This window comes from Mesoplodon densirostris, chromosome 18 (assembly GCF_025265405.1).
Source record: "Mesoplodon densirostris isolate mMesDen1 chromosome 18, mMesDen1 primary haplotype, whole genome shotgun sequence".
NCBI classification, from domain to species: Eukaryota; Metazoa; Chordata; class Mammalia; order Artiodactyla; family Ziphiidae; genus Mesoplodon; species Mesoplodon densirostris.
In genome coordinates this window covers 11,306,086-11,333,895 of record NC_082678.1, presented here as the reverse complement: position 1 = coordinate 11,333,895, position 27,810 = coordinate 11,306,086, and the positions used below count along the sequence as shown (strand labels likewise).

General features: G+C 54.4%; 3 protein-coding genes across 17 annotated transcripts in view; 2 read left to right on the top strand and 1 right to left on the bottom strand.

Annotated features, from left to right (window-relative positions):
- STRADA (STE20 related adaptor alpha) overlaps window positions 1-4,830 on the top strand; it is a 29,181-nt gene extending 24,351 nt beyond the window's left edge. For all 10 annotated transcript variants that reach the window (XM_060081793.1, XM_060081791.1, XM_060081792.1 and 7 more), the window contains 5 exons: window positions 131-302; window positions 826-930; window positions 3,033-3,274; window positions 3,575-3,617; window positions 3,902-4,830. In XM_060081793.1, coding sequence (XP_059937776.1) covers window positions 131-302; window positions 826-930; window positions 3,033-3,274; window positions 3,575-3,617; window positions 3,902-4,054 — 715 coding nt within the window. In that variant the 3' untranslated portion in view covers window positions 4,055-4,830. The remainder of the gene's footprint in view (window positions 1-130; window positions 303-825; window positions 931-3,032; window positions 3,275-3,574; window positions 3,618-3,901) is intronic.
- A 2,260-nt stretch (window positions 4,831-7,090) lies between these two features.
- Window positions 7,091-10,106, top strand: LIMD2 (LIM domain containing 2). Of its 3 annotated transcripts, none has more exons than XM_060081563.1 (5): window positions 7,091-7,393; window positions 8,532-8,626; window positions 8,812-8,856; window positions 8,936-9,075; window positions 9,176-10,106. In XM_060081563.1, the coding sequence occupies exons 2-5, from the start codon at window positions 8,585-8,587 to the stop codon at window positions 9,333-9,335; spliced, it is 387 nt and encodes a 128-aa protein (XP_059937546.1). In that variant the 5' UTR covers window positions 7,091-7,393; window positions 8,532-8,584; the 3' UTR covers window positions 9,336-10,106. The 3 variants fall into 3 exon arrangements, with proteins under 3 accessions (XP_059937546.1, XP_059937545.1, XP_059937544.1); XM_060081562.1 differs by lacking the exon at window positions 7,091-7,393 and adding an exon at window positions 7,614-7,718; XM_060081561.1 differs by lacking the exon at window positions 7,091-7,393 and adding an exon at window positions 7,614-7,729.
- Window positions 10,107-11,569: 1,463 nt separating this feature from the next.
- The window catches only part of MAP3K3 (mitogen-activated protein kinase kinase kinase 3), a 63,452-nt gene continuing 47,211 nt past the window's right edge, over window positions 11,570-27,810 (bottom strand). For 3 of the 4 annotated variants that reach the window (XM_060081347.1, XM_060081350.1, XM_060081348.1), the window contains 10 exons: window positions 25,110-25,243; window positions 21,414-21,487; window positions 19,251-19,318; window positions 18,946-19,038; window positions 18,121-18,312; window positions 17,413-17,561; window positions 16,661-16,792; window positions 16,047-16,176; window positions 15,504-15,681; window positions 11,570-14,306 (listed from right to left, as the gene is read on the bottom strand). In XM_060081347.1, coding sequence (XP_059937330.1) covers window positions 14,078-14,306; window positions 15,504-15,681; window positions 16,047-16,176; window positions 16,661-16,792; window positions 17,413-17,561; window positions 18,121-18,312; window positions 18,946-19,038; window positions 19,251-19,318; window positions 21,414-21,487; window positions 25,110-25,243 — 1,379 coding nt within the window. In that variant the 3' untranslated portion in view covers window positions 11,570-14,077. The remainder of the gene's footprint in view (window positions 14,307-15,503; window positions 15,682-16,046; window positions 16,177-16,660; window positions 16,793-17,412; window positions 17,562-18,120; window positions 18,313-18,945; window positions 19,039-19,250; window positions 19,319-21,413; window positions 21,488-25,109; window positions 25,244-27,810) is intronic. The other variant, XM_060081351.1, reaches the window with a different exon arrangement.

Below are 27,810 nucleotides of genomic sequence, written 5' to 3'. Positions count from 1 at the left end.
GTATGTATCTGCGTATAGTACACACACACCCCTGCCAGGGGAGAGAGCTGACTGGGTCTAGTGTGTGAAGACAAAGGTTTGTGGTGTGAGGGGCTCCTGCTGCCCTGTGACCCCCCTCCCCGCCCCACAGGAGCGTCAAAGCCAGCCATGTTCTGATCTCAGCGGATGGGAAGGTCTACCTGTCTGGCTTACGCAGCAACCTCAGCATGATCAGCCACGGGCAGCGGCAGCGTGTGGTCCACGACTTTCCCAAGTACAGTATCAAGGTTCTGCCATGGCTCAGCCCAGAGGTCCTGCAGCAGGTCTGTGAACTGGGTCTCAAGGAGCCCCCATTCCCCACCAACTCGTGATTCCCCAAGGAGGCCTTCAGGGATTTCCGGGGATGGGGGTTCCTAGAGGGAGGGCTTCCCTGGTGGCAGGTAGGACTGGGATGCCTCTCGCATGGATGTTCCACGCCCTTGGCAGGTGATGTCGTCCCCCCCGCCCAACCCCGGGGAGGGTCCCAAACCGCGCCTGAGGCTCCCTTCAAAGATGCTGCCATTTCCTGGGAAGAGGAGCCTCTGGGAAACGTTTGGCGCTCCTTACATCCCCGTCCTAAGCGGGAGCACTTCCTCCTGCCACAGAGCATCAGCAAGGCATTCGTTCCTTCTAAAACAGCAGTGACCCCTCGGCAGTACAGGCGAGGAAAGTCTCAGCAGCCGGTCCCGATCTGGGGACAGGCCTTCTTGGCCTCTCCCCAGTTTTTGCTCCACTCGCTTCTTTCTCTAAGAACAAGGGCCAAGGCTACAGTGTGGAGTGACCTGTGGCTCTTTTCTCCTGATTTAGAATCTTCAGGGTTACGATGCCAAGTCTGACATCTACAGTGTGGGAATCACGGCCTGTGAACTAGCCAATGGCCACGTCCCCTTTAAGGATATGCCTGCCACCCAGGTGAGCCTGCAGCCCGGGGGTTTCCGCCTGCCTGTCTGCCTTCCACAAACACTTGCTGAGGAACTGCCACGCGCAGGACACCAGCCTGGGATCTAAGATGAAAGACCCAGTTCTTTCCTTCAGGAGCCCCACCAGTGGGGAGATAGTTGTGTAACTGTTTACTTCTGTCAGTGGTAACTGTGGTGGTAATGGAGCCCGGGGGGTGGGGTGGGGGCTCACAATTTCAGGCCTGGAGCCCACACACCAGGTGTCTATTTAACACATACAAATTAAGCTAACAAAGTTTTATAAATTTATAAAATGTGTTCTATCTTCTTACCTTGATCCATAGACCTGGAAGGCCAGTTTCTAATTTAGGATTCTTAGACTTCTCAGGTTCTGTGCTACCATGTTCCAGTCAATTACCTTTGCAACCTCCAGCCTGCAAGTTCTACTTCTGTTCATGCCCCTTTTAACCACCGCCCTTGGCTTCTAGGCATACACGCAGCCAGTGGCATCGTCTACCCTTGGAGACAGACCCAGGGAAGAGGGTTATCCGGGTCTTACCAAGTCCAGGAAGTGGACTTGGGTCATTTGGGCAAGGATTACCTGGGTCCCAAGTACCTGGAGCATGATCTAGACCTGAGAGGGGGTGGGGGCAGGTGTGTAGGCTCTGAGTCAGCCTCTCCCTGAACCCACAGACTGCTTGCCCTGTGGGGAGAGGAGCAGCTAGAGAACAGCCAAAGGGCAGCTCTAGAGGAGGGGATCTGGGAAGGCTTCTGGGAGGAGGTGACCCTTGAGACTTGAAGGCAAATAGGCATTAACTAGGTGGCGTGGTTGGAGAAGGAAGCAAGGGCAGATCACAAAGGACTTTGCTTGTGTGCCACGCCAGGGTGTTTGGTTTCTGTCCCAAAGCATGTGGAGAATTGCTGAAGGCTTTTAAGCATAGGAGTGATAGCATCAGATACATATTTTAGAAAGATGACTCTCGCAGATGGATTAGTTCTGGCAGACTAGTTAGGAGGGTATGGAAATCTATCTAGGTAAGGAGTCTAGAAAGTCTAAATAAGACAGAAACAGATGCTCAGGAAAGACTTAAAAGGCCATTTTTAGGTAAACAAGATATGGATGCAGAAACAGCAGTGTCCAGGAGAACTTCCTGAGGTGATGGAAATGTTCTATACCTGGGCTGTCCAACATGGTAGCCACTAGTCACCTGTGGCTATTGAGCACTGTGGCCAGTGAGTTTGAGGACTGAATTTTAAGCTGAATTTAAATAAATATAAATAGCTATGGGAATTCCCTGGCAGTGCAGTGGTTAGGACTCAGTGCTTTCACTGCTGGGGCCCAGGTTCAATCCCTGGTCAGGGAACTGAGATCCTGCAAGCCAAGCGGCATGGCCAAAAGCAACCAAAAAAAATCTCTTTCTCTCTCTCTCTCTCTCTCTCTCTCTCTCTCTCTCTCTCTCTATATATATATATATATATATATATATATATATATATGGCTACATGTGGCTACATGTGGCTGGTGGCTCCCATATTGGACAACACAGCTCTAGAAGGATTTCCAGGTTTCTACCTTGAACAGCTCATGAGGTCCATGAGGACAGCAGTCCCCACACGGTGGGCTGCTTTTACATGTGTGGAGTCTGAGGACTTTGGAACAGCTGCCCAGGCCTAGCCCGCCCCTGGGTGCACTGCTCCCGTGCAGCCCGCTGCAGTGACAATCGGCCAGAATGAACCCCATCGGACCCACCTGGGTGTGGCGCACTGGGGCTGGGCTTTAAAGAAAGGACCTGGCTGCCACCTTGACCCTAGGGTGAGGGCTCTACAGTTAGAAAGATCTGATGCCTTATAAAGGGGGAGAGACTGCAAGCCCCTTCCTTCCAACCGCGGTGGAGGCGGGTACTCTTTTGCAGCCCTCCTCCTCGTCAGTTTGGCCTTGCTAGGGTGTGGCTGCCGAGTCAGTGGCTGGCACTCCTTTGGAAAAGTCAGACTTTTTCCACTTCTTTCTTCACTCCCCCCGAATCACTCGTGTGTTGGGAAGAGTATACTCGTGAAGAAACTCTATAGGCCTTCCAGGGGCCCCTGCAGCCTAGCCCCTGGCTCTATCCTCCCCAGATGCTGCTGGAGAAGCTGAACGGCACCGTACCCTGCCTGCTGGACACCAGCACCATCCCTGCCGAGGAGCTGACCATGAGCACCTCGCGCTCAGCGGCCAACTCTGGCCTGAGTGACAGCCTGGCCCCCAGCCCCCCCAGGACCTCCAATGGTGACACGCCGTCCCACCCCTATCACCGCACCTTCTCACCCCACTTCCACCACTTTGTGGAGCAGTGCCTTCAGCGCAACCCGGATGTAAGGTATATCTGCTGGGCTGGGAGTGGGCTTTGTGGGGAGCCCAGGGGGCTCTGGAGTGCAAGGCCGGGTTCGAGAGGATGCATCTGTCCTGTAAAAGTCTGGGTTCCTGGGAGGAGTCCAGAGCCCCCGCGGCAGGAGGGATCAGCCCAGGGTTTGCTAGGAAGCCAGCCTGGGTAGCTCTGGCTGTTTCTCGGTGAGCTGAGGGAAGGAGAGGGGGCACTTGAGGGTAAGGTAGAAGCAGCAGGATTGGGGAAATCCGGGGCACGGGGCTGATGCTGGTCTCTCCTCCACTTCCTCTACAGACCTAGTGCCAGCACCCTCCTGAACCATTCTTTCTTCAAGCAGGTACAGTAGCACTTTCCCAAGGCTCCCTGGTGGTTGTTTTTCTTGCCTGTGGTTCCAACCACCCTCAGTCCCCTTAGCTTTGGGGTCTTTAGATTTTCTCTCCTCCTCCGTTCAAATCAGAGAAATGACCATGTTTCCAAAGCCCCTTAAAGGCGCTGCTCCTTCCTCCCATAGAGACTCTTGGCTCCAACAGCCCATCTGTCCCTGGGCCGTGGTCCCTTGCCCCATGATGTCCTGAGACTCAAAACAACAGGATCCACCCCCAACTCTCTCTCCTCCCCCAGATCAAGCGACGTGCCTCAGAAGCTCTGCCTGAGTTACTTCGACCTGTCACCCCCATCACCAGTTTTGAAGGCAGCCAGTCTCAGGATCACAGTGGAATCTTTGGCCTGGTAACAAACCTGGAAGAGCTGGAGGTGGACGACTGGGAGTTCTGAGCCTCTGAAGAAGGTGCACATTCTGCATCCTGGGCTGCGTGGGCCTCCGGGACCCTTCCTGAGGGCTGGCTGCACTCCCACCCTCCTGGGGGCAGGTTGAGCAGAAAGGACATTTCTGCCAGGAGAGTAGGCTGCTTACTGACTGGGAAAGAAATTCCTGGAAGGAAACTTTTTTTTTTTTTTTTTTTTTACTGCTCCAAAGGCTTTTGAGACACGAGGGAATCCCACCAACCAGGGATCGGTAGGGGCCAGAAAGCTGACGTTCCCAGTCCTGTGAGCTCAGGTGACCTGACCTCTTCAGAAGGAATAGATGATGCTCTGGCTGTGGCGGCCCAAGTCCAAGGCCAGGGTTTGACTCACCCACCCAGGGAACGGTGCAACTTCTTCCCACTCTGGCTCTCCTACCAGCCTAGTTGCGTCCTTCTCCCCTGCTCTCAGACCCTGTAGGTCCAGAGGGGCAAGCAATAAGACTCCCCTCCCCTCGGACCTCTCCCTAATAACTGAGGGCAAGGGTATTGTTTCTTTATAAGCACTAGCTTAAGGCTAGGGCAATACATCCTCCTCCCCCTTTTTGCTTGGGCCCTGACACCTGAAACCTTCCCTTGGTTCATCTTTGTAGCTCATTCCTTTCCCACGAAGAGTCCATCTTACTGACTCCTGCCGGCCGCCTTGGTGCTTCCTCCAAGGGCCATCATGTTTTGCCTAACCTGAGGGCCTGAGTCCTTATGCCGTGTTAGTTTCATTGCCAGAACAAATTAAAAGTTCCAGAGAATCCACTGGAGAGTGACATTGTTGTGTGTTGGCCACGCAGGCTCGGACGTGAGTCATTCCACCCCCGGTCCTGCCATCTGAGAGTGGTCCCACAAGTACTTGTGGAAGCACAGCGGTGACTTCCTTCGTTAGCTAGACAGCCTCACAGCACACATTTCTTTTAAAACCCATAATGGATTTGTCTCTTAACTATCTAACGGTGAGAGGATTAATTTTAGCCTGTGGCCATCAAACTGCTTTGGGGCTGGAAAGGGGCTGGAAAGGTCTGAGTGCTGGAGACCGGCCGCTCTGCAGGACCACTTCTGGGCCACTGGAGCCCAGGCAGAAGAGGCTCCCTTTTGTCAGGAAAGGCGGTGGACGGGGTTGTTTTGGAACAGGAACAGGACTGTGTCACCTCACCGCTGGGACTCGTACTCCAAGAGCAGGTAACCTAAGACCCGCCCCGGCCCTTCCTGTCGTCCTGGCTGGCAGCCAGGGAGTCCGGGCCAGGGGGTGATTCTCACCTCGGGCCGCTGCGTGTGCTTCCCAGCCTGCACGCGCCCCCCAGCCGGGCCCCTTCCCCCACCAGTCTCCCGGGGTGGGTGCCCCTCTCTAGCCTGGGTACTTCAAATGTCAGATCAAGGAAGTGCCCCTCCCTCTTCCCTGTAGCTGCTTTAACCCGTCAAATGCCCTCACGTACCCTTTCCTCTGAAATTGTAACATAAGTTTTTTTTTTTTTTTTTTTTTTTTTTTTGCGGTATGCAGGCCTCTCACTGTTGTGGCCTCCCCCGTTGCGGAGCACAGGCTCCGGACGCGCAGGCTCAGCGGCCGTGGCTCACGGGCCCAGCCGCTCCGCGGCATATGGGATCCTCCCAGACCGGAGCACGAACCCGTATCCCCTGCATCGGCAGGCGGACTCTCAACCACTTGCGCCACCAGGGAGGCCCTGTAACATCAGTTTTAAAAAGAAAAACAGAAAACCTCTTCCCGTGGGCAGTTACAGGGGTTGAGGGGAAGGGACTCGCACCAGCCGGGAGGGCCTGGGGAAACCTGAAACGGAGGGGGTGAGCAGGCCAGGTCACATTTATTTCCAGCCCTCTTGCCAGCTCTTTTTTTTTTTTTTAACCTCAAGTTCCCTTTTCTTAACACCCTCGGCAGCTTGTTTTTTTCCCTCTGATCTGCTTGCTCCACCTTGCTGTCGGCGCCCCAAGGGCTGATTCTGTGGGGGCCACCCGCAGTTCAGCTGCGGGTCATCCTGGGCAGGGCAGGGGGGCCTGAGGCGCCAGCCAAGCGCTGCTCCTTGCACCTCCGAGGGCTTCACGTTTCTTGCATCACCACGGCCCCCTTTGATCATCTGACGGCAGGTGTGGAAGCTTGGCTGGTAAAGATGCCCGTTAACAGTTTTAGAAGTTCTCACACACCCCATCCAGGGAGTTCGGGGGGCTGCAGCTCAACCCAAACGTACATCTTCCTCCAGAGAGGGAGGGAGGCTGAGCAGAAGAGTGAAGCACAGCCTGGGCGCCCTGAGCGAGCCAAGGGAACAGCTGGGGGCTGGGGGTGCCTGCCGTCCCGCTCACTCTCCTGCCAGGTGAGCACGATGAGCTGTTCTCTTCCTGACAAGGCTGTGGGCCTCGCTCTTGAGCCACTATTTCTACTCCTGCCATCGCATGGGAACAAGCTATGCTTAGGGCTGTGCTTCGTGAAACAGCTTCCAGCTGCGACCGGGAGGTGGCTTCCCTGTGCTCCCCACAGAGCTGAGGCTCTACCCACCAAGTGAGTGATGCTCCCTGGGACCCTTAGTGCCGTGTGCCGGAGCCCAGGCAGCCGGCCCAGCCTGGGGGGCGGGGGGGGAGGGGGGAGTCAGGAGGCCTGGCCTCTCACGCCAGCCCTGCCGCTCCAGCTTTGTTACTTGAACGAGTCACTTTAAATCCTCAGGCCTAGCTCCCTGTGTCAAATGAGGTTTGGGTGAACCCAGGTTTGCTTGTTTGAAGGATGGAGATCTCTTTCCCTGAAGGGGGTGCCGGCAGGGGCTGGGAGTTGGGGGGGTGACGAAGCCCACAAAGTCCCTCCACAGAAGCGCTTTAGGACGGCAGCCTCTGGGCACCACAGCCGCAGGCTCCCGGTTTCCCTCTCTCCGGGGCACCAAGAGAAGGCGCTGAGGGCAGGTGGCCAAGCTGACCGAACACGGAGACCCCGGGGCCCTTCGGCGCGGGCCAGGCCTCGCAGCCTCGCGTGGCCGGACCGCGTGCCCGGCCGCCCCTGCCATCTTCCTCGGCGGCGGGAGGATTCGGAGCCCGAGGGGGCGTGGGAGCCGCACGGGGACGCTGGGCGGGCCTCCGGGGCGGCCCCCGCGGGTCCTTCGTGCCGCAGGGCCCACGGAGCGGGGAAATGGAGGCAGCGAAAGGCCCAGACGCGCCGGGTTATCCTTTTCCGCCGCGAGGGCCTCGTCAGGAGCGCCATTTGTCCCGCGACCCCAGTCAGCTCCACCTGGACTCGCCCCTGGCCCGAGGCCCGCGGCGCGGGTTCTCCAGCTCCGGTCCCTGCCTCTGTCCGGAGCGGGCCGACGGGGCGGCCGGTTTCGCGAGGACGGTGAGCGCGAAGGCTGAGGGGCGGTGTGGAGCGCTGGGAGAGCGGGGTCGGCGCTGGGTGCAGACAAAGGCGGGGGACGCCAAGCGAGGGGAAGACAAAGCGCAGAAAGGGGGTCGGCGGCGGCGCCGGGGCCCCGGAGGCGGCTCCGGGCGCTGCGGAGCCAATGGGCGGGCGCGGGGCGGGGGCCGGCGGGGGCGGCGCCGCAATAAGGCGGCGGCGGCGGCCGCGGCCGCTCGGGGACCACAGGCAGCGGCGGCAGCTCGCGCCCGCGCACTTCTCGCACCCGAGGCGTTCCCCGGAGACCGACCCCCGCCCCGCGGCCCAGGTCGGGGCCCGGTGAGACCCGCGGGCGGGCCAGGGGAGGGGCCAGCATCACGTTCGCAATCCGGGCGGCCCAGGTGGGGGCTGTGGGCGCGAGGGCCGCCGCCCACGGGGTCCCGACGCCGAGCGCCTCAACCCGTCGCGCTCGCCCGTGGCCCCGAGGCCAGCGTCCGCCCTCCGGGTCCGGCCTCCAGACAGAGGCGGGGCCGAGGTCCCCTCGGCTGGACCCGCGGGAGTCCCGGGTCTGGGGTCCGGTACGGGGGATCGGGACGGAGGAGCTGGGTGCGCGGGCGGCGGCTCGGCCGGGCGGGGCGGGCGGCTCGGCCCGCGAGCGCTGTCCAGGGGCTGGGTCGGCCGAGCGAGGACCGCTCGAGGCCCCGCGCCTCGGCCCCGCGCCTCGGCCCCGCTCTGGGGAGGGTCGGGCCGGGGTCAGGCCGGGGCAGCGGATTCTGGCCGCGCCCCCTCCCCCCCAGGCCCGCCCTCTTCTGACCTCCCCTCGCGCCAGGCGGGGTCCTGGTTCGCGAAGCGCTCCGGCTGCTGCACGGAGCCCCTCCCCCAGCCGCTGCCAGCTAACTGTTCTTTCCCCGACACATGGTTCCACTCAGGGACCCCTGCCCCCTACGGAGCCCCGTGGGGGACGAGCGGGCCAAGGGGGAGGTGGGTGAGGGGCGGAAGTGGCAAGACCCAGAGCAACAGGAAATGACTTAGGGAAAGTCCCAACCGCGGCCCCCCAGCCCCTTGCCTGTAAACACCCCACCCCCACCCTGCGGGCTGGGGAAGGGCTTGTGGGGCCTTCTCAACCGACTTCCCCTTGCAGAACCTAGCGGGTGCCGCGGCTCCACACGGGGCCTCCATCGCCGCCAGCGAGCCATGTTCCAGGCTGCAGGAGCCACCCAGGCCACCCCCTCCCACGTAGGTGCTCAGCTGGGTGGGAGGGCACTCCATTCCCGCAGGTGTCTGGCCTGAGGGTAAAGGCGTGCCGAACTGGCGTGTTTGCCTGTCTCCCTTCCCCTCCTCCTGAGTGTCCCTGGGATGTGGGCTGGTGATGGTCTGGGGCCCTCCTCAGCTGACCCTGCCCCGCCTGCCCTCTCCCTCAGGAAGCCAAAGGTGGCAGTGGCAGCAGCGCGGTTCAGCGCTCCAAGGTAGGGCCCCGAGGCTGGGGTGTGCGGGAGGGCGGGCTGGTCGCGGGTCAGGCCCCTGATGGGGTCTCTCCCGGAACAGTCCTTCAGCCTTCGCGCCCAGGTGAAGGAGACCTGCGCTGCCTGCCAGAAGACCGTGTACCCCATGGAGCGGCTGGTGGCCGACAAGCTTATTTTCCACAACTCTTGCTTCTGCTGCAAGCACTGCCACACCAAGCTGAGGTGCGCCCTTCCCCTACCCCCGCCCTGGCCTTCCTGACCCGACCCGACCCAACCCGACCCGACCCGACCTGACCTGACCGCAGCTGTTCTGCTTCTACAGCCTGGGCAGCTACGCGGCGCTGCACGGGGAATTTTACTGCAAACCCCACTTTCAGCAGCTGTTTAAGAGCAAAGGCAACTACGACGAAGGCTTCGGCCGGAAGCAGCACAAGGAGCTCTGGGCCCACAAGGAGGTGGACCCCGGCACCAAGACAGCCTGAGGCCCCTCTCACCGTCCACTCCCTCCTTCCTCCGTCGAGGGCCTGGAGCAGGCAGCGGGCAGGGTGGGAGAGAGGTTGGACCGGTCCCCGGCGGGGGCAGGGTGGGAAGGGGATGAGGCCGTCTTGCTGGGTCAGAGGGTCTTGGGGGCAGGGCTCTGCTCCGGGATTCCCTCCTTCTCCCTCAGTGGGTGGGGGGGTTAGGGAACCAGGACTGGGCTTTGCTCACCAGCCCGCTTCCTGCTGCTTCCAGCCTACCCCACCTCACCCCACGGCCCCCTGGGAAGGCTCCCCAACCCAGCTTCCCTATCTAGGTGCCTTTTCTCCAGCAAGGAGTCAGCATGCCCCCCTCAGGGTCCCAAGCTCCCTCACTGCCACCCAGGGCCCTGTGTGGCCCCCACATCTCCCCATCTACCTCTGCCCTTAGCCTGGTCCTGAGCCATGGAGACTGCAGGAAGGTGAGCCAGGGTGCCCCCTGCTGGGTCTCTCCAAATGCCCACCAGGACCCAGTGGGGGAGGGGAGGGAAAGTGGAATAACCCCGCCCTCCCACCCCCCACCCCCTCCCCCTTACCCCCAAGGCGAGGCAGGGCGTGCCCATTAGGGCTTGGGACCATCCCACACCACGGAAGCAGCAGAAGCTAAAGCACCGGCCAGGCTGAGAGCCACAGAGACTGGTGGGGAGCTGGCAGGGTCACGTTCCCCTCTTCTTCCATTTCTGCCGGTTTTGACTGTTGTAATCAACCCTGTTTTAAACACGTTTCAACAGATCCTGACTCTGTATTATGTGGCCTGATGGGGGGTTTGTGGCAGGAACAGAGTCACCACACAGAAGTGAAGGGGGACAGGGTCAGCCCAAAGCACCCCTGGCCTTGATTGGTGGTGGGGGGCTAGTGGTGATGGGTGTCAGGGGAATGAACACTGGGCAGCCTGAGAAAAGGGGGTGCGCTTCCCAGCCAGGTCTTCATGCTGTCAAACCCAGAGTGTCTGATGACTGAACTCCACTTTGCCCCTCAGTCTGTGTTGCTTAAGCTCAGGCCGTCAGTGGGTAATGGTGCTGCGCCTCGCTGCACTTCAGTATGTTGGGGTACAAGACAGAATCCTTTTGCTGAGTCCTCGCCTGAGCCCCCTTTGCCCTGGAATTCAGGAAGGCATGGTGGGAACCAGCAGATCCAGCCATTTGTATCAAAGGTCTCCTAGTCTCTGTGCCCTTTCCCCATCTGTCCTCTTCCTCCTGCTTTTTCAAGCTCCAGGGAATGGGGCAGCCGTGGTCACCATCCCAAGCAGTCTAAGGAGAAACAGCTCACCTGCTCTTCTGAGGGGACAACAGTTTACAACAGAGCAAAGAAGGCAAGCTTGGAGGATCTACGATCCCCCCCGCCCCCACCCCAGCAGAATACAGGCAGGATGTCTGGCTTGTCCTGCCCCAGACCCAACCATCCTGATTTCCCCCAACTGCCTGTGGACTATGTGAATTGGTGGAACAAGAGGGCAGACTCCTGGGGGGTTTGCTACATCCACCCCATATACGTCCTTAAGGTCCTAAGTGACCTTATGCCCATAGCACAGGGCAGGGAGCTGGGCCTCAAACTCTGATAGCAGGTGGGCAGGCCACTGTGCTATGCTGCCCCTGGAAATGGCAGAGCTAACAGCAAGCAGAGTTGGCACCCCGAGCCTGGGTCCTCAGAGCGTGAGGAGGGCTGCTGAGAGCCTCACTCGGGGCAGGTCCAACGTCTGCACCAGAGGCCTCAGATGGGGACAAGGATGGTCTTTCTCTGCTCCGAGCTAAGCAACAGCAGCAGATAGCCCTGAGGGAGCTATCAGAGAGGTGGCTCCTGGAGGTGCCCGATCCCTGCCCTGCAAGGATACAACTCAGGTGAGTCCTTCCCTGGGCTGGGAAGACCAGTGGATGCCACAAAGGTCCCAGAAACTGAGCCACATTGAAACTCGGGTCAGGTGAGCTGACGGTGCCACCTCAGTGAGTCAGCTGTGGTAGAACCACCCTCGGCAGAGCTCCGAGCAAGGGGGGGAAGAGAGGGAGCCACTTCCGAGCTACAGTGGTACCAGCCAAGTCGCACCATCCCGGGACCCCTCTTGGAGTCATTTCAAGTTCTCATCTGCTAAGGGAGGCAAGCTTGTTGCCAGGTGCCATACCCAGCTTCTCCCAGGTAAACACCTATTCCCTCCGCCCCCCCAACCAAAAGCACTGCCACAGGACCCCTTAGGTATAAATGATCCCTTTTATTGTAAGTAATGCACGACACTGGCCTGGCTTTGCACTGCAAGCCCTCGGTCAAGATATAGTCAAAATAACTATGGCTGCAGGTTCTTCTGCACGATCCACAATTCAGACACAGACACAGAGCTGGGGGGGGGGGGGCAGGAGGGGCAGGAGGGTGGTGGAGTGTGGACTGTCCCCAGCCCTGGCCTCTCCGTGTCGGGCTGGCCAAGGCTGACATACCCCACGGATTGATGAGCAAGTGGTGGCAGGCCCTTCCCACAGCCAGCCTGGGGCTGCTAGGAGACGGCCCTTCAGATCCTTTGGGCCAGGCCGTCTTAGGCCCCACAACTTTTCATCTAGATTATTTAATAAAAAAACAATAAATTAAAATTAAGCAACAGCTTGGTCCTGAGGATGCTGAGCCAGCATGTCCACAGTTTTTGGCACACAAAAAATCAGGGTCGTGGTTTTTTGGAGTGTAGGATTTGTTGGCTTGTTCGCAAATTCATTTTTAAAAACATTCCCTGTGCGGCAAGACCCCGGGAGGGGGTGGGGCTCTGTGAGAGCCTGAACCTGGGACACAGAGTCGTCTCATCTTGTCGGCACCGGCACCACGCCGTTTCCTGGTGGGGGTCAGGGACTGGGAGCGGGGGTGTGGGCCCAAGAAGAGTGCTACAGCCATCAGGACAGGGTCGTGGAGAGGCCGAGCTGCCGCTCGGCAGCTTTGGTCGAGGCAAGGGGCCAGTCCCCACCCTGGGCAAGAGCCAAGGTGGAGGCAGGAGCACATGCTCACTGTCTTCAGAGCGCCCGCCTGGGGGTGCCTGACAGAGACCCCTGGGGGAAAAGGATGGAAACAGAGGGGCCCAGGCCCAACTGGCACCGTGCAACACACATTCCTGCAAAACCAGCTGCTTTCATTTTCTCTTCTCTCTCTTGAGGCGTCCATCACCTGTAACAGTCTAGAATTGATATATATAAAAACCATCAAATATGATCTGAGATATAAATTAACAAGTACAAGGCCTCACATTACATGATGTGAAAAGGCTAAAAACAGCGATAGAAACTACATTCATAAAAGTGCATCGTCAACATACAACGAAGGCTTTGGCTTGTTCTGGTGCCCGTGGGGAAGTGGGCAAGGCTGGCAATGAGCTGCCTGGCGCTAATCCCCAGCTCCTTGGAGACACCCATCCCTGGGCACTGGCTTTTTTTTTTTTTCCTTTAATGACAACTCCCAAGGAAACTGGGTGTTGGAGAGGGAGGAGCTCTAGCAATAGGCACATTTTGGAGGGGAGGGGCCGGAAGAAAGGACCAGCGCCCAGGCTGAGGTAAATAAGGCCAACTCTAAGCTGCTTGGAGCTACTGGCCCCCTGACCCCTGCTGCCATTCCTCCCCCATAGGAGCAACAAGGGAAAGAGGCTGAGACCTCATGGGGATGAGCAAGGCTGGCCAAGGAGGAACAGAGCTTTGCGGTTTTGGACACAGCTGGTGGCATCAGAGAGCTCTGGCCTAGCAGTTCGTAACCCGCAGACAGCCTGATACGGCTCCCCTGGCTGCCCTGAACGGCCCGCTTGGTCGCCAGCTGGCTCAGATGCCTTCACTGCGTTGTCCATCTTCCTCTCTGCCCCAGGAGGGGAACAGGTGCCAGGCCAGGCACACAAAGGCCACGACCTTCAGCTCTTTCCAATCTGGCCCAAGGCCCAAGCCCAGCGCAGGGGTACTCAGAGCCCAGAGGGCACACGAAGTCTCCAGTTTAGAAACTGGGTACAGCATAAGAGTGACTCCAACTTGTAAAACAGAGACAATTGCATTGACAAAACTGGGTCTCCCTCTCAGTGGGGGCAGTTCCACATCTCAGGCCCCTGCTTGAGGGTGGGAGGGGGTCAGGGTCATGGGGGCAGGCAGGACAGGCTCCTCCTTCCCTGAATAAGGCAGCATAACATTTGCTTCATTCATCTTTGGTAAAGGAAAGGGACTGGCAAAACTGGCCTGGGGCTCCAGGGGGGAGCGCAGCCCAGGCCTCCGCTTTCCATTGGCTGTGGGATGCCGGGCTTTACCTCAGGCTTGGGTGGGCTCATCCAGCCCAGAGATGCCCTGGTGGTCTCCAGACATGGGGAGAAGAAACAAAATAACACTCTGAATGAAAGTAACACTATTCAGACCCTCGTGTCCATCCTGTGCCCCCAGACTCCCTGGGGTCTGGTGCTGACTGCGGTGTCAGGACACAGTGCCGAGGGTGGGGCCCACGGCGCCTCGCACACTGTTGCTAGCCCCTTCCCCTCCAGGCTGAGCTTAGGACGCTGGAGCTTCAGGTCTGGCAGGCTGGGGGCTCCCAGTCCATGAGGCTGCAGCCACCCTACCTGGCTCTGGGCCCCAGCAGCAGAAGGGCACAGACAACGCTGGCTGGACTGCAGCTCCGTGGTCCACAGCCTTGCCTGGGAGAAGCAGCAATTTTGCTGAGCCCCAGAGCAGCCCGTCACCCATGCAGCGGGGGGCGGCCAGCAACAGCGTGGCCTTGAGAGCTCAGTACACGAGCTGTGCAAAGTGGTGTGTGAGCAGCTCCTCGGCCGAAGGTCTCTGGCGGGCCTCCACAAAAATGCGCCTCAGGAAGTCCCGGCCGTGCTCAGAGATGTGGGAGGGCAGCTGAGGATTGGTGGGCTGGGTGGCAATCTTGAAAATGGCGGCCATGGCTTCATACTCTGCCCAAGGTGGTTTCTCTGTCAGCATCTCCACCACAGTGCAGCCCAGGCTCCTGGAGAGAGAACCCCAGTGTCACCCCCTTAACCTGCCCCAGGCTCCCAGCTGCCCTGCCCACTGCTGTGAAAGGAGGTGCCCTTCCCAGAACACACTGAGACAGGATGGGCCAAGCTGATGGCTGACACCCCTGTAGAGGGTCCCCAAGGCCAGAAGAGGCTTCAAAGCCCCATCACCTTCGTCCACGTGGGCTTCATCAACCTACACCCACCCAGGTGCTTCCTGACATTGGGGAAGAGAACCACTTTAGCATGTTCAGAAAGAGCTCTGAGGTCATGGTATTAGTTCCTGTTGCTGCTGTAACAAATTACCACGAACCTAGTGGCATACATTTATTATCATTTTGGAGGTCGGAAGTCTAAAATGAGTCTCACTGGGCTAAAGTCAACGTATCAGTGGGATGGTTTCTTCTGGAGGCTCTGAGAGGAGAATCCATTACCCTGCCTTTTCCAGCTACTAGAGGCTGCCTGCATTCCTTGGTTCATGGCCCCTGCCTTGCGTCACTCCAACCTCTTGTTTCCTTTGTCACCTCTTACTGCTCACTCTGATATCCTGCCTTCCTTTTATAAGGACCTTTGTGCTTATACTGAGCCCATCTGGATAATCCAGGATCATCTCCCCATCTCAAAGTTCTTAAATTAATCTGCAAAGGCCTTACTGTCATATAAGGTAACATTTACAGGTAACATTTACTAATCCCTTTGGCATTAGTATGTGGACATCTTCAGGGACCATTATTCATCCCACCACAGTAACATTCTAAGAGGAAGTGATGCTCTCACAACTTTCAGGCCCTTTCAGAGGATGGACATGAAGTTAGGTAGAGCAGATGCAAGCCACCTGAGCACTAGGAGGGAGTGGAAGCCTGCTGCTGTTTAGAGACAGATCCAGGCCCTCAGACTGGATCCTAGTTCTTTAAGGGATTTAGCAAACATCAGGGATGTTTTCCATGGCCAAGTTCTCAGTGATAACAAAACAGTTGCTATTCAGAGTTAAAACACAGCGCATCTGCTGTATGTACTGCTGCAGGCACAACTACCTCTGCCCACATGGAGCCTGCAACCTGGCCTCGCTGGCCAGAGGTGTGTTCTCACTCCCTCCTGCCACACTGCAAAGCCCCCAAGCCTCATTCCTAAGTTGGAGCCGCTACAGCCCAGACAGGGAGATGGGGTCCCAGCACGTCCCCAGTGCTCACCACACGTCTGCCTTCCTTCCGTAGCCCTCACCGCTGATCACCTCAGGGCTCATCCAGTAGGGTGTGCCAGTGACCGAGCGCATGCCCGTGCCTGACATGCAGATGGTCTGCAGGCGCTTGCTGGCCCCAAAGTCCCCCAGCTTCACATTCCCAGCAGAGTCTCGGAGGATGTTGGCTCCTAAGGCATGAAAGGGCAGAGGCTGCAACCCTGGACCCCTGGGCACTTTCCACATCCTCCCTCTCTCTCCCTCCCAGGTCAAAGGGCTGCTGGGGAGGATGGGGGGCTACCACGAATTAGACATGAACTGCACAGAACGAACAGGCTAGTGACGGGAAACCTCAGCCCTACAGCACCAACCGTCATCACCATGGCCGACACCTGCAGAGCACACTTCACGGTATTTTCCCAAATTGCTCAACTGATCCTCATGCCGATCTCCCAAGGAAGCAATGAGGGTTCCACTTGTCAGAAAGTTCAAAACGACCCGGTCCAAAGTTCCCAGGTAACTAGGTCACGGGGACCACACAGCCGCCCATGCTTACCCTTGATGTCCCGGTGAACAATCATGTTACTGTGCAGGTAGGACATGCCCTCCAGGATCTGCCGGGTGTATTTTCGGGTCACACTCTCTGTCAGAGCTCCGTAGGCCTTCAACTGGTCTTTCACTGAGCCCTAAAGCCACAGGAGTCAGAGGGAGTCACTGCAGGAAGGTGGTGGGAAGGGGCAAGGCTACTTCCAGCCCCCAGCATTTGGCAAAGGAGTGATTCTTCCGATCCCCATTTGTGATGTGCCAGGCACTTTGCTAGGGGCTGTCAGGCAGCTTGGAGAAAAGTCTGAGACAGTCCTTTCCTCAAGCAACGGATGACCCAAATCCAGAAGGGAGGTCTGTCTACGCCAGGTAAAGGCGCGACTTACTGGACAGTGCCGCTGCCCTGTGAGCCTCAGGTTAGGGTGGCCTGGGACACTTGTCACCCCGCACCGTCACCGCAGCCAGACGCAGGGCCTGCGGACTCCCAGTCCTGCCACTGCCTCACTTTCCCCCGAGCCTCTGGAGTCTCAGGTAATCAGACCCATGTCAAAGGGACCCCTCCTCCACAGCCCCCAGCCCCAGCAGAGGTCCTCTCCTGTGTGTCCCACACGCATCTGGGGAACATACCCCCGGCATGTACTCCATGAAGATGGTCAGAGTCTTCTCGGCACGGTCCCGCAGGCAGCCATAGTACTGCACTATGCGCTCGTGCTGCAAGTTCTTCAGCAACTGGATCTCGCACTCCAGTGCACTCACCTCCTAGGGGAGAGGCCCAGTTGTCACCTAGGCTTTCAGGGCCCTGGTTCCACCTGCCTAGGATCAGCTCAGCTTGCCCTACTCAGTGGCCTCAGAGGAGTCTGTCTGCCTTGGGAACTTCAGCTGGAGAAAAGGGGGGACTCTCAACTGTTTGGCCCTTGTCCACAATGCTGGCTAAGCCTTGGGATGGTGGCATTCCCATGCTGGAAGACAGCAGACAGTGGGGTGGGAGACGGGTTTGTGGGTGCAACTCAGCAGTTTAGATAACTGCTGTATTTGTCCACTCAAACTGGAATGAAGGTCACATCCAAAGCTAAGCTCCAAAGACAGGCTCCTTCCTGGTCTGAGAGCTGGGAGAGAGAGGCATCTGTTTGGTGAGGGTGGGGCAGGTACTGCTCTTTGTAGCACTGGCCATCACCTCCCAGTTTGGGTTACTTGGTACTTTGGCACCAACTCAGTTCCTCATACCCAATCTCTCCCCTGGGCCAGGGTCAACAGCAAGGGAGCCTGGGAGGAAGAATGATGGGAGAAGCAACCTGTAGCATCTCGAGCAATCTGTGCAACGAGACAGGTGTTTTCTTGAGAGGGAGGAACTGGACGTCAGACCATGGGGAAGGCAGTACCTTGCTTGTCTCAGGACTGTCTGGGTCAAACTGGACCTGCTTGGAAGCAAGTTCTCGTCCTGTGTCCACATCATAGCACAAATAGACCCTGCCAAAGGCACCCTGGCCCAGGAGCTTCCCCCGGCGCCAATTGATGGGGGCACTGGGAGCTACAGGAGGACAGAAGGAAAGAGCATTAGAGTTCGTGCACTTCGTTACCGATATCCTGCCTCATCCTACAGAGGCCCGAGCTGCCCCCTCACCCGGCATCATCACACGTCTCAGCATAGCATCTCCACACCCATCTGAAACAGGCTCAGTGCCCTGGTCAATCAGACCTTAAGGCCCAAGGCCTGAGAAGCAGAGGATTGGCTAAAATAGTGGTTAAATGTTCATGTGAATTGATTAAATACCTTCATACTTCCAAGGCCCCCAAATATCTCATATTATCTCATTATGGATCTCATTAGGGATTAAGGAGACTGCTCTTCAGTTTAAACATGGAAAAACTAAAGGCCAGAGAGAAGTGGCTTGTCACGCAACAGTGGAGTGAGGACTAAAGTCCAGGGGATCTGCTGCCCACCCTCGGGCTCTTCCACTGGGTGCGGATGGGCCAGAGCTGCCAACTGCTGAGCCGAACAGCCCCAGTGGACCCCGCTGGCCTCCCGCCCTGCAGTTGGTCTGAGCATCCCCTGGGCAGCCTCCACCTGGCCAGGGCCCACTCCTCACACTTGGTTGGCACGTTCCTCTCCTGCACAGAGAGGGCGTTCTCACTGTCCGCACTCCGCAGGCGCCCTCGGGGGTCCAGGTACTGCACCGCCAGGCCCATGTTCTCGCCATTTGTGCTCAGGGAGCGGCTGGAGGGCACCAGGGTGAACAGGTTGCCTTGATGACGTCGTATTCGGGGAAATGTTCTTCTGCCTGAAGGGTTGCAGGGGCCAGAATAGAGCAAGTCAGACCCCTGGCCACAGGCTGAATGTGCAAACCGGGCCATAACAGCAGCTCCAGTTGGGTGAGCTCTCTAGAACCTATCTGCCCTCCCACCTGACTCGTGCCAGAATGGCTAATGTCTCAAGCATCCTGAGAATCAGGACAAAAGCAGGAATTAGCAAGCAGCCAGATGGTTTAGGGAAACCTAGCCAAAGCGAAAGCATAGGGCTGGCCCCTATGTCCTACATCACTCGCAGGGCCAATCCACGGCTGATCTATTTTCCTCGGCATCCTAACCCTAAACCTCTGAGGAAGCTCCATTCCGTTTGCTGCGTGAGGCAGAAGGGGGCGTTGGAGAGCTGGCGCCCTGGAGCACGCTGTGCACCCAGACAAAGGACAGAGTTGCTACAGGCAGCATCAGTCTACAAATACCAGCCTCGCTCTTTTTTTTGTTTGTTTAAACCCTGACTCTACTGCCTCAAGCCTGGGCACAGTTCCTCAGGAATAAAGGAAACATGGGGCCGGGAGTGCTTGGGCCACCCGCTCCAGTGGCTTTTCCTGGAGGAGCTTTAACCACGTCCCTTCTGATGTGGCCAGCAGGGGGCAGGGTGGAGGCGCACTCACCATCATTGTAGTCCTTGTGGTGCACGGACACGTGGTAGCGCCGGGGGTAGGTTCCACCTTTGACCCCTTTGTCATAGAGCTGAGTTTCCCGATCTGAGTAGGAGAGAGGAATCACTGGCTTCTCGACAGGCCAATGTTAGTGATCCATTTAAGCCTCTAGGTCACCTGAGACCTCAGAGCAGCAAGCCCGAGGAGAATTAAAATACAGCCCTGGCTTCTCTTCCCAGCTCAGCCATCAAAAAGCAGACTGCCTGCAGCCCCACCCGGACACCCCGCAGTGCTCACCCAGGCTCTGGAGAACTCACCCGAGAATTCCTGTCTGTTGTCTGGGAAGCTCTGGGCTCGGGACATTCGCGATTTCCGGAAGGATGGGCTAGAAAAACAAAATGAATCACAAAGTAGACTTCAGGGTACCTCCAAAGCAGCTCAACAGGGCAGAAGGCAGGATACTCACACAGACTGCTTCTCCTAGCTCCTTCCCACACATGTCATTGCATGGTAGGAAGCAGAGTTGGAGAGAAACAGCCCTTTTCTCAGCCTACTACTTTCTCTTCACTAGTCTGAGGCCCACATCTGACGGGGTCCTGAATAATGAAGCCCTCCAGTGCTACCGACCTCCACCCTGGCTGCACAGCGCTTTATCTTACCCTTTCCTCCCACCTTGGTGACAGGGGAAGAGCTGCACAAAGTCCCTTGCCCAGGGCAGTAATAAAGATAGCAACAGCATCATCCTTTCGGACTAATCACCACCGTCCCATTTTAGAGACGTGGAAAACAGGAATAGAGAGGTTAAAGGGCTTGTCCAAAACTATTCAACTAATATTTGGTGGAGCTGGGTCTATACGGCTCCAGATCCCGTGAAGGGAAGATGAAAGCTCTGACCTTAGGTTACGCTGGCCCTCGAGGAAGTAAAGTCCAGGTCACTGAGTCTGACTCCCAAGGAGAAGAAAACAAAGCATTGGAGGGACAGGGAAAAATTCAAGAATCAAGTGAGTTATCTTTCCCAGCATCCACCTGAATGGTTCTTTCCCTCATGTGAGAGTGCCTTTTGAAAAGGTCATAGGTCAGAAACTCTCAAGGCAGTGATGCAGGGGTTGTCCCCTACTTCCCAACTGCTAGACCTTCTGTGGTCCTGTCCCACAGCTCCCCTCCCCACCAGCGTGGCCACAAAGCTTAGAAGAGAGTTCAAAGCCAGACTCAGTTCCTGTCCTGGCAGAGCTCTCAGGTTGCGGCAGCAACTCTGGCACTTTCACCTGTGCCTTCTTTTTTTTTTTTGTTTTTTTGCGGTATGCGAGCCTCTCACTGTTGTGGCCTCTCCCGTTGCGGAGCACAGGCTCTGGACGCGCAGGCTCAGCGGCCATGGCTCACGGGCTCAGCCGCTCTGCGGCATGTGGGATCTTCCCGGACTGGGGCACGAACCCGTGACCCCTGCATCGGCAGGCGGACTCTCAACCACTGCGCCACCAGGGAAGCCCTGCCTTCTTACTCTTTTGGTTGGAAAGCAAGCCTAAAATAAGGCTGCAGATTGGATGCCAATAAGCAACTGTGACTGTTCTATGATACCTAGGGGGGAGACCACGCTCAGCAGCTCACAGGTCTGTTAGGAGAGACACGGTACAGATCCGGCCATGCTCACAAGGTGATTACCCATGTGAGCAATTAATCAGTTACAGAAAGAAAAGAAAATCCCCAGAACTGTTCCTTAGCCTCTGACCACAGTCCTAAGTCCAGCCGGATGTGGTCAAAATGTGCTCTTGGGCATAATAAGGTCAAGGAGAGAGACTGGCTACATCAATGATAGATATGCCAAAGCCACCAATGATAGGTGGCCAATGATAGGTGCCAAAGCCACCTCCAAACACCCCCCCCCCCCGCTGACGGGCAAACCAGCTCCACAGAACCATGTGGTGTGTAAAGGATGACGCTTGTTGCCTCCCAAAGTGTAAGAACAAGATTACACACCAAGCATGCAGTGTGGTAAGCTAGGCAGTCTGAATATCTTGTTTTCTGGTTTTTATATCCCAGTTTCTTATTCCACCAGAAAGACTTGGAGAAAAAAAGAGAAAGTAAACCCAAAGGTGATAATTCAGTTTTGTCCCCCAAGCATTGAAGGTCGTCCAGATCTCAGCAATGAGGCTAAGTGTACAAGGGCAGCATATGTTATGTGGGACGTCAAAACATGTAAAGTGCTTGGAACAACAGAGCAAGCATTTAATACATGTGAGCTGCTATTATAACCTACTACATTCATCTAATTATACAAACATAACATTCTCCCTGTTTGGAAAATTAAGGAGAGGGCTAGGAATGCTAGCGAGAGGTTTCTTTCCCAGAAGCATGACGTTTTAACCATGGGCCTGCAGACCATTGTGTAGTTCAGGGACACACACTAGCTGACTCCATTTCCTCAGCTCATCAGTTCCAAAAATGCCTATGCACTAACTCCCGAACCAGCCACAGTCTCATACCTGTCTGCAGACCTGTCCAAGGATTGGCAGCTTCCTGACAAGGAATTTTCAGCACTGCTCAGGGGATCCAGCATCTGCAAGGCAAGTCATACAATAAAACCCCAGCCCCAATCCCAGCCAGGTGACCCAGCCAAGGCCAGCAAATGGTCCTTTTCCTTTTCCAAAATTTGAAGGTGCCCTTTCTCCGCCAGGGCAGTGGGAAGAATGGTTAGGAAGGTACCATTCTCCCCCGCAGTCTGAAAGGCAAGTTTCCAGGAGTGAGAAAAATGCCTGGCTGGCATCCCAAGGAGCTCTGCCAGGAGAGCAAAGCAGAGACGCTGCTTCTCTTGTTGACATTTTCTTGGCTTGTGAATGCTGGAGCCTGGTGCTGGAGATGGTCCTACCCTGCAGAGGCTTCCAGTGCATTTGGGTGGGACCATAATGCTTCTGTTTACACTCCACAATTTATAATTTACAATTCATAATTTTATTGCCCTCATTTCACAGACAAGCCACTGCAGGTCTAGAAAGGTTAGGAGAATTGTCTGAAGTCATGAAACTAGTTAGTACACAGCTGACACAGAACAAAAATTTCCCAGTTCCTGGTTCTCCTGCACAGCCAGTAAGAATCTATGTAAGTTAAAATGTTTCTCTGGCCCTTGGTCAGATGCAGTAACAAAAAGCCTTCAGATTAGCCTTTTCTCCAACTAATCTCCCCTTCATTTTGCCTATGGGGGGTATTCACTATCAGAGAATTTATTATCTGAGATCCAAAGTTAAACATTACATAGGGAAGCAGAGTATCAGAACCATGAAAATTCATGAACAACTTCCATAAAATTGGTTTCCATCTCAAATTATCTCTTCCCATTTAATGCTGGAGTCCACCTCACCCATATTGTCACTCATATATTGTCATATATGATTTTTTTTAACTGCCGATCAAGGCAAATAAATTGAAAAGTAAAATCCCAAAAATCTTGCTAAGAATATAGGATTTCCCCAAGAGGATAAAACCAACATGGGAAAGAATTGCTCCCAAACCATTAAGTACATATTTGGCGAAGTTAGATCAGATAACAGAAGAAGAGAGAATGAGCAAGTATAACAACATGACAGGTGTGATGAAGGCGGAAGAATACCAAAGGTTCAAGAGAGGCCTGTGGGAAATACACTGAACCCCGTGAAGGCTTCTGTAAAAAAAAAAAAAAAAGGAGCCTCTTTAGGACAGTGCTGCAGAAGTCAAAGAGGAAGTGAAGGAAGTTATGTTGTGCTAGTAAAATTTTTGTTAGAAAAATTAAGCCAAAAAAAATTAGCCTGAATCATGCTTTGTTCATTCTAAAAATTAGCAAATAGATGCAACTATTACTCAAATCTGATTAAAGAAAAAACAAAATAAAGTTATCTTAGTTTCATTTTTCAAGAAAGTCCCAGTTGGATACTCTTTCACTATATACTATGCTGTTTTGGTCTCTGTTAAATGGATTTATCTTGAATGGCCCATTAGCAGCAGCAATTCTCTTTAGCTAAAGAGGCGGGCACTGGGGAAGGACCTAGGCATTCTCCTGCTTCCTTGGCCTCTTTCTAAAAGTCTATCCTCATTACAAGTCTAATACTCCCATGCCTTCCAGGGCCAGGCAGGTAAAGAAGTAAAAGGACCAGGATATAGGACCATGGGGAGGGATAGAGAGCAAAGGCAATCAAACTCATTAGCAAAGTCACCCCTAGTACAGCTGATGTCTGGAAGCACTCTGGTTAGAGAAAATGGAAAGGATGGTCAGTAAGATATCCAAGAAGGGACTCTGCAGCTAAAAGCACTCTAGGTCACTGTTCTAAACATAAATTTATCTGGAAGACAGGACTGTAGAAGAGAGAAGAGGCAGTGTAAAAATGCTTCTCATAGCCTATATAGTTTGAACAATGCTACACAGAGATTAGCTATTGAGGGGAAAGAACAGTTGTAAGAATCAGTTTTAGGAAAAAGAAGTTATAAGAATCAGGTTTTTTTGGTAAAATCCCCCATGTGATGGTGCTGGCCTTCTACTGGATGCTTTTACCCTTAAGAAATTTCCCCTTTCAAGATCAAATCCCAAAAGTTTATAAGACAGATCTTTTTCTTGCAATCAAAGCAAACTCACTGAAAAAACTTCAGAATGAAGCCAGAGATCTCATTCTTGCTGAATTCACTAAGCCAAAGTGCCATTTTCATCAAGTGGGCCACAAGTTAAAAAAGCTAGCCATTAAAATGGGTAAGCCATTGTGGTAGACACACCCTAGGATGTCCCCACTCCACCCCACCCCAATAAGTCAAAAGCCTTGCATAGCCCCCGCCCCTTGAGTATAGGTAGAACTTGTAATTTGCTTCTAGTCAATAGACTAGCAAAGAGGATGGGCTATTCATTCCCATAATTGTGCTGCATTATATGAGACTTTATCTTTTTTTAAATTTAATTAATTAATTTTATTTATTTTTATTTATTTTATTTATTTATTTTTGGCTGCATTGGATTTTCATTGCTGCGTGCAGGCTTTCTCTAGTTGCAGTGAGCGGGGGCTACCCTTTTGTTGCAGTGTGCAGGCTTCTCACTGTGGTGGCTTCTCTGGCTGCAGAGCACAGGCTCTAGGCATGTGGGCTTCAGTAGTTGTGGCACACGGGCTCAGTAGTTGTGGCTCCCAGGCTCTAGAGCGCAGGCTCAGTAGCTGTGGCTCACGGGCTTAGTTGCTCCGCAGCATGTGGGATCTTCCCGGACCAGGGCTCAAACCTGAGTCCCCTGCATTGGCAGGCGGATTCTTAACCACTGTGCCACCAAGGAAGCCCGAGACTTCATCTTTGCATACTAGAGCAAGAGATTCTTCTGCTGGCCTTGAAGAAGCTACCATATTCTGAGAGGGCCACATGGCAAGGAACTGCAAGTGGCTTCTAGGGCTCAGAGTGGCCCCTGGCCGACAGCCAGCAAGAAAACAGGGACCACAGTGCTACAACCACAAGAAACTGAATTCTGCCAACCACCATGTGAACCTGGAAGGGAACCCCAAGCTTCAGAAAGAAATGCAGCCTGGCTGACACTTGACTGCAGCCTTGTGTGACCCTGAGTGGAGAACCCAGCTAAGTCATGCCTGGATTCTGGGCCCAAGGAAACTGTAAAATAATAAATGTCTGCTGTTTTAAGCTGCTAAGTTTATGGTTGTTTTATTTAGCAACAGATAACTAATACAGCTGTCTACTATCATAAAAGTCCACCCAAAGGAGCCAGTCCTACTTTGGACTGGTATACTCGTTACCTTTCATTAAGAAATAGCAAAACTAAAATCTGGTTGAAAAGCAAAACAAAATCTGTCTGTTTAGGACTGGTCACATGTTAAAACTCTGCTGAAATGACAGCATACTTCGTTGTAAGGAAGTATACAAACAGCGGAGTGGTGTTCTGCAGGGAGACCAGTGAGAGGACCACCGAAGAGGAAAAATCTGTCAAATGCACATCCAGCACCAAGGAGGCCAGGTAGCTTAGATTCTGTCTTTGGTGGGAATTGATATTTGGCCCCTAGAAAGGAAAAATTCATATTTGGGCAGGCCTGGTTTACAAAAAAGCTACTGGATAGGACTCAAGTCCCTCACCTCCACACCATGCCCACAGAGGACTTCCCCTGCTAAGCGTGGTCTGACACGTCCCAAGACACACCCCAGCCCCAAAACCCCCATCCCCAGACTATACTCACGCACTGCTCGCTGGTCTCTGGGATGAACTCCCCCTCGCTGTTGATGCTGGTGTAGGACCCCTGTCGGGCAATCCGCTGCTGCCGCTCAGGCACGTAGCCAGGGGGAGGCGAGCTTCGGCCGGGGTTCTGGGAACCTAGAGCACAGAAACACGACCTTTGACTGCAGAGCCAGGACCTGCAGCCTGAGAGGAGCAGACTTGGGGCCGGCTCAGACCAAGCATCCGCTTGGTGGTGGAGAGCTGGTTTGGCTCTTTGAACACCCTGGAGGAGAGGGAGGGCCTAACAAAATGCTGAGGTTCAAGGAAACTTCCTGAGCCAGGCAGCTCCTCCCCATAACCCAAGGACCCCAAGAAGGAAGAAAAATACTTAAGAGAAAAGTTAAAGAATGGTGGGTAGAGCTGCTCTTTGAAAGACAGACTTTAAGGAGTTTTAAACTATTACTTTCAATGTCCTTCAAGAAACTGACTCCTTCATTCTTCTTCATGAAGTCAGTCGATCAGAATACAAGGATCATGCGGTTTCCAGAGACGCTATTTTAATGAATTCGCCACCGAGAGCACTTGGTGCTCCAATCTCTTGTTGGAGGCATCAACCCATACTGTCTCCAAGAACCACTGACACGATCTCGGGTGGGAAGGCTAACCTGAGGCTCTTGGTAGTCTGGCTTCCCCACTTGACTCGAGGGTAGACGCCAGAAACCAAACTGCTCTAAAAACAGGCATAGAATTATACTGGATTTCCACTTGCAACACCTCACTCACAGGGTAGAGGCTACCAATTCTGAGATAAGGAGGTACCTGAACCATGCCTTTCAAATGATCTCAGACAGCCATGGAGGAAACAGTCTGTTTGTCCAAGTTTTCTAAGCCCTGGCAGAAACTGATGCTACTCAGAGTATACATTTAGGGATGCTATGCCATGAACTAACAGAGCAATGAAATCAGCCAAGGCAATTTTTCTTTTCTTTCTCCGCACCCCCCAACCCCCTGGCCACCTGCACAACATGCGGGATCTTAGTTCCCCGACCAGGGATCGAACCCTCGCCCCCGCAGTGGAAGCACAGAGTCTTAACCACTAGACCGCCAGGGAAGTCCTTCTTTTCTTTTTTATACTCTGTTACCTTGTCTTTAATTCTCACAACACTCTTACAGCGGAGGTGCATTATTATCATCCACAGTGTGCAGAAGAGGAAGCCAAGGCCCAAAGTCATGTAGTGTCTTAAGGGTGGTGCTGCATCTAGAAAACAGGCCTTGTGACTCCCAGTATATTTCAGCCAAGGCAATTTTGAGACCACAGTTTATTTCCAAAAGGGACAGCCATGCTGCTCATACATTCCCCATAAGCAATCCAAACAGAGGAGGGGGGGATCCCACCCATGGGGAAATGTGACAGCCTTTCTGCAAAGAGCAGGAGGGAGGCAAATATGGGGATTTCTTGACAGCACAAGGGCAACACAGTGCCATGTCTCATGCAGCTCAAATTCAGAGTTGTTCTGTCAGTGATCACTTGTGAGTTGGATGCAAGATGCCATCTGGCCAACAGAGGGCTCGTAGGCAATGACAAGATGGAGGTGGGGGAAATCGAACAAGAAAGCTACTCCATTTTTCAGAGGGCCAGATGTCAAAGATCCATGCAGCTGGCCATTTCCCTTGCCACTGTAGCACAAAATGCCAGTGTAACCATGAAAAAAAAGATACTTTTCTTAAGCCCTAGCATGCCCCAAAGCACAGAGCACTTCTTAACACATGGCTTACAAACATTAGCCCAGTGCCTACTTCCCACTTCCAGCTTTGGAAAACATTCTAGTAGCCCACAGGTTCTACGGAAATCCAATCCCTATGTTGGCAACATTTGTCAGCAGCAGAAGCGACCTAAAAAGGTGAGCAAGGTATAGTGAGAAAAGCCTAGGCTTGAAAATTACATAAACAGAGGTTCAAATCAGGCTTTGTCACTCATTAGCTGAATGATTTAAACTCTCACCTAAATTTCCTCATTTCAAAAATGGGAACAACTATCTACCTCATAACCGTTTTTGGAAATTATAAATGAAATGTGGTAGCACAGGTACACACATACGTGGTAGGAACTCAGTAGAATTCCATTCGTTCCCTTCACTCTGTGTAGCAGATATAATGGGTAAGACAGACTCAAGAGCCATTCTGCCCTCCTAGTGCGCCTTCCAGCACTTCAGAAGTTCATCAGCTAAAAGCTATTCTAAGACCTCCTTTAGGTTCAGCCAGTCAGATGCACTTGTGTGAGATCTGGATGGCTTCCTAATGTTCCTGGGCACAGTCCTAGAAGCCTTGGTTTTTCTGCTGCAGCACTAGCAGAGGCCCCACACCTGATCTCTAGTTTTCCTGATGTCAAGACACAGATGCAGGTATCCCTGTGTAAGTGGTGTGTGGACAGAGCACAGGGGACCTTTGCTTCTGGATCCGGTGGCTTCCTCATTACAGAGGGAAGAGGAGCTCTGCAGTGTGTCTTTAGACTCAGAGTCTGTTTCTCACTCTTCATGATTTTACAAGCCAGAATGTGCATCAAATGCCTTCTTCCTGAAACTAGTCAAGAGTGGATTCTGTTCTGTGCAACTGAACCCTGACCAATACATTCTGGAGCGAAAAGGTATTACATATTTGACCTACAACAAACAAAAAATGTCTCTTGTGAGGAACTGATGAGAGAGAAAGAAAAACTCTTACGT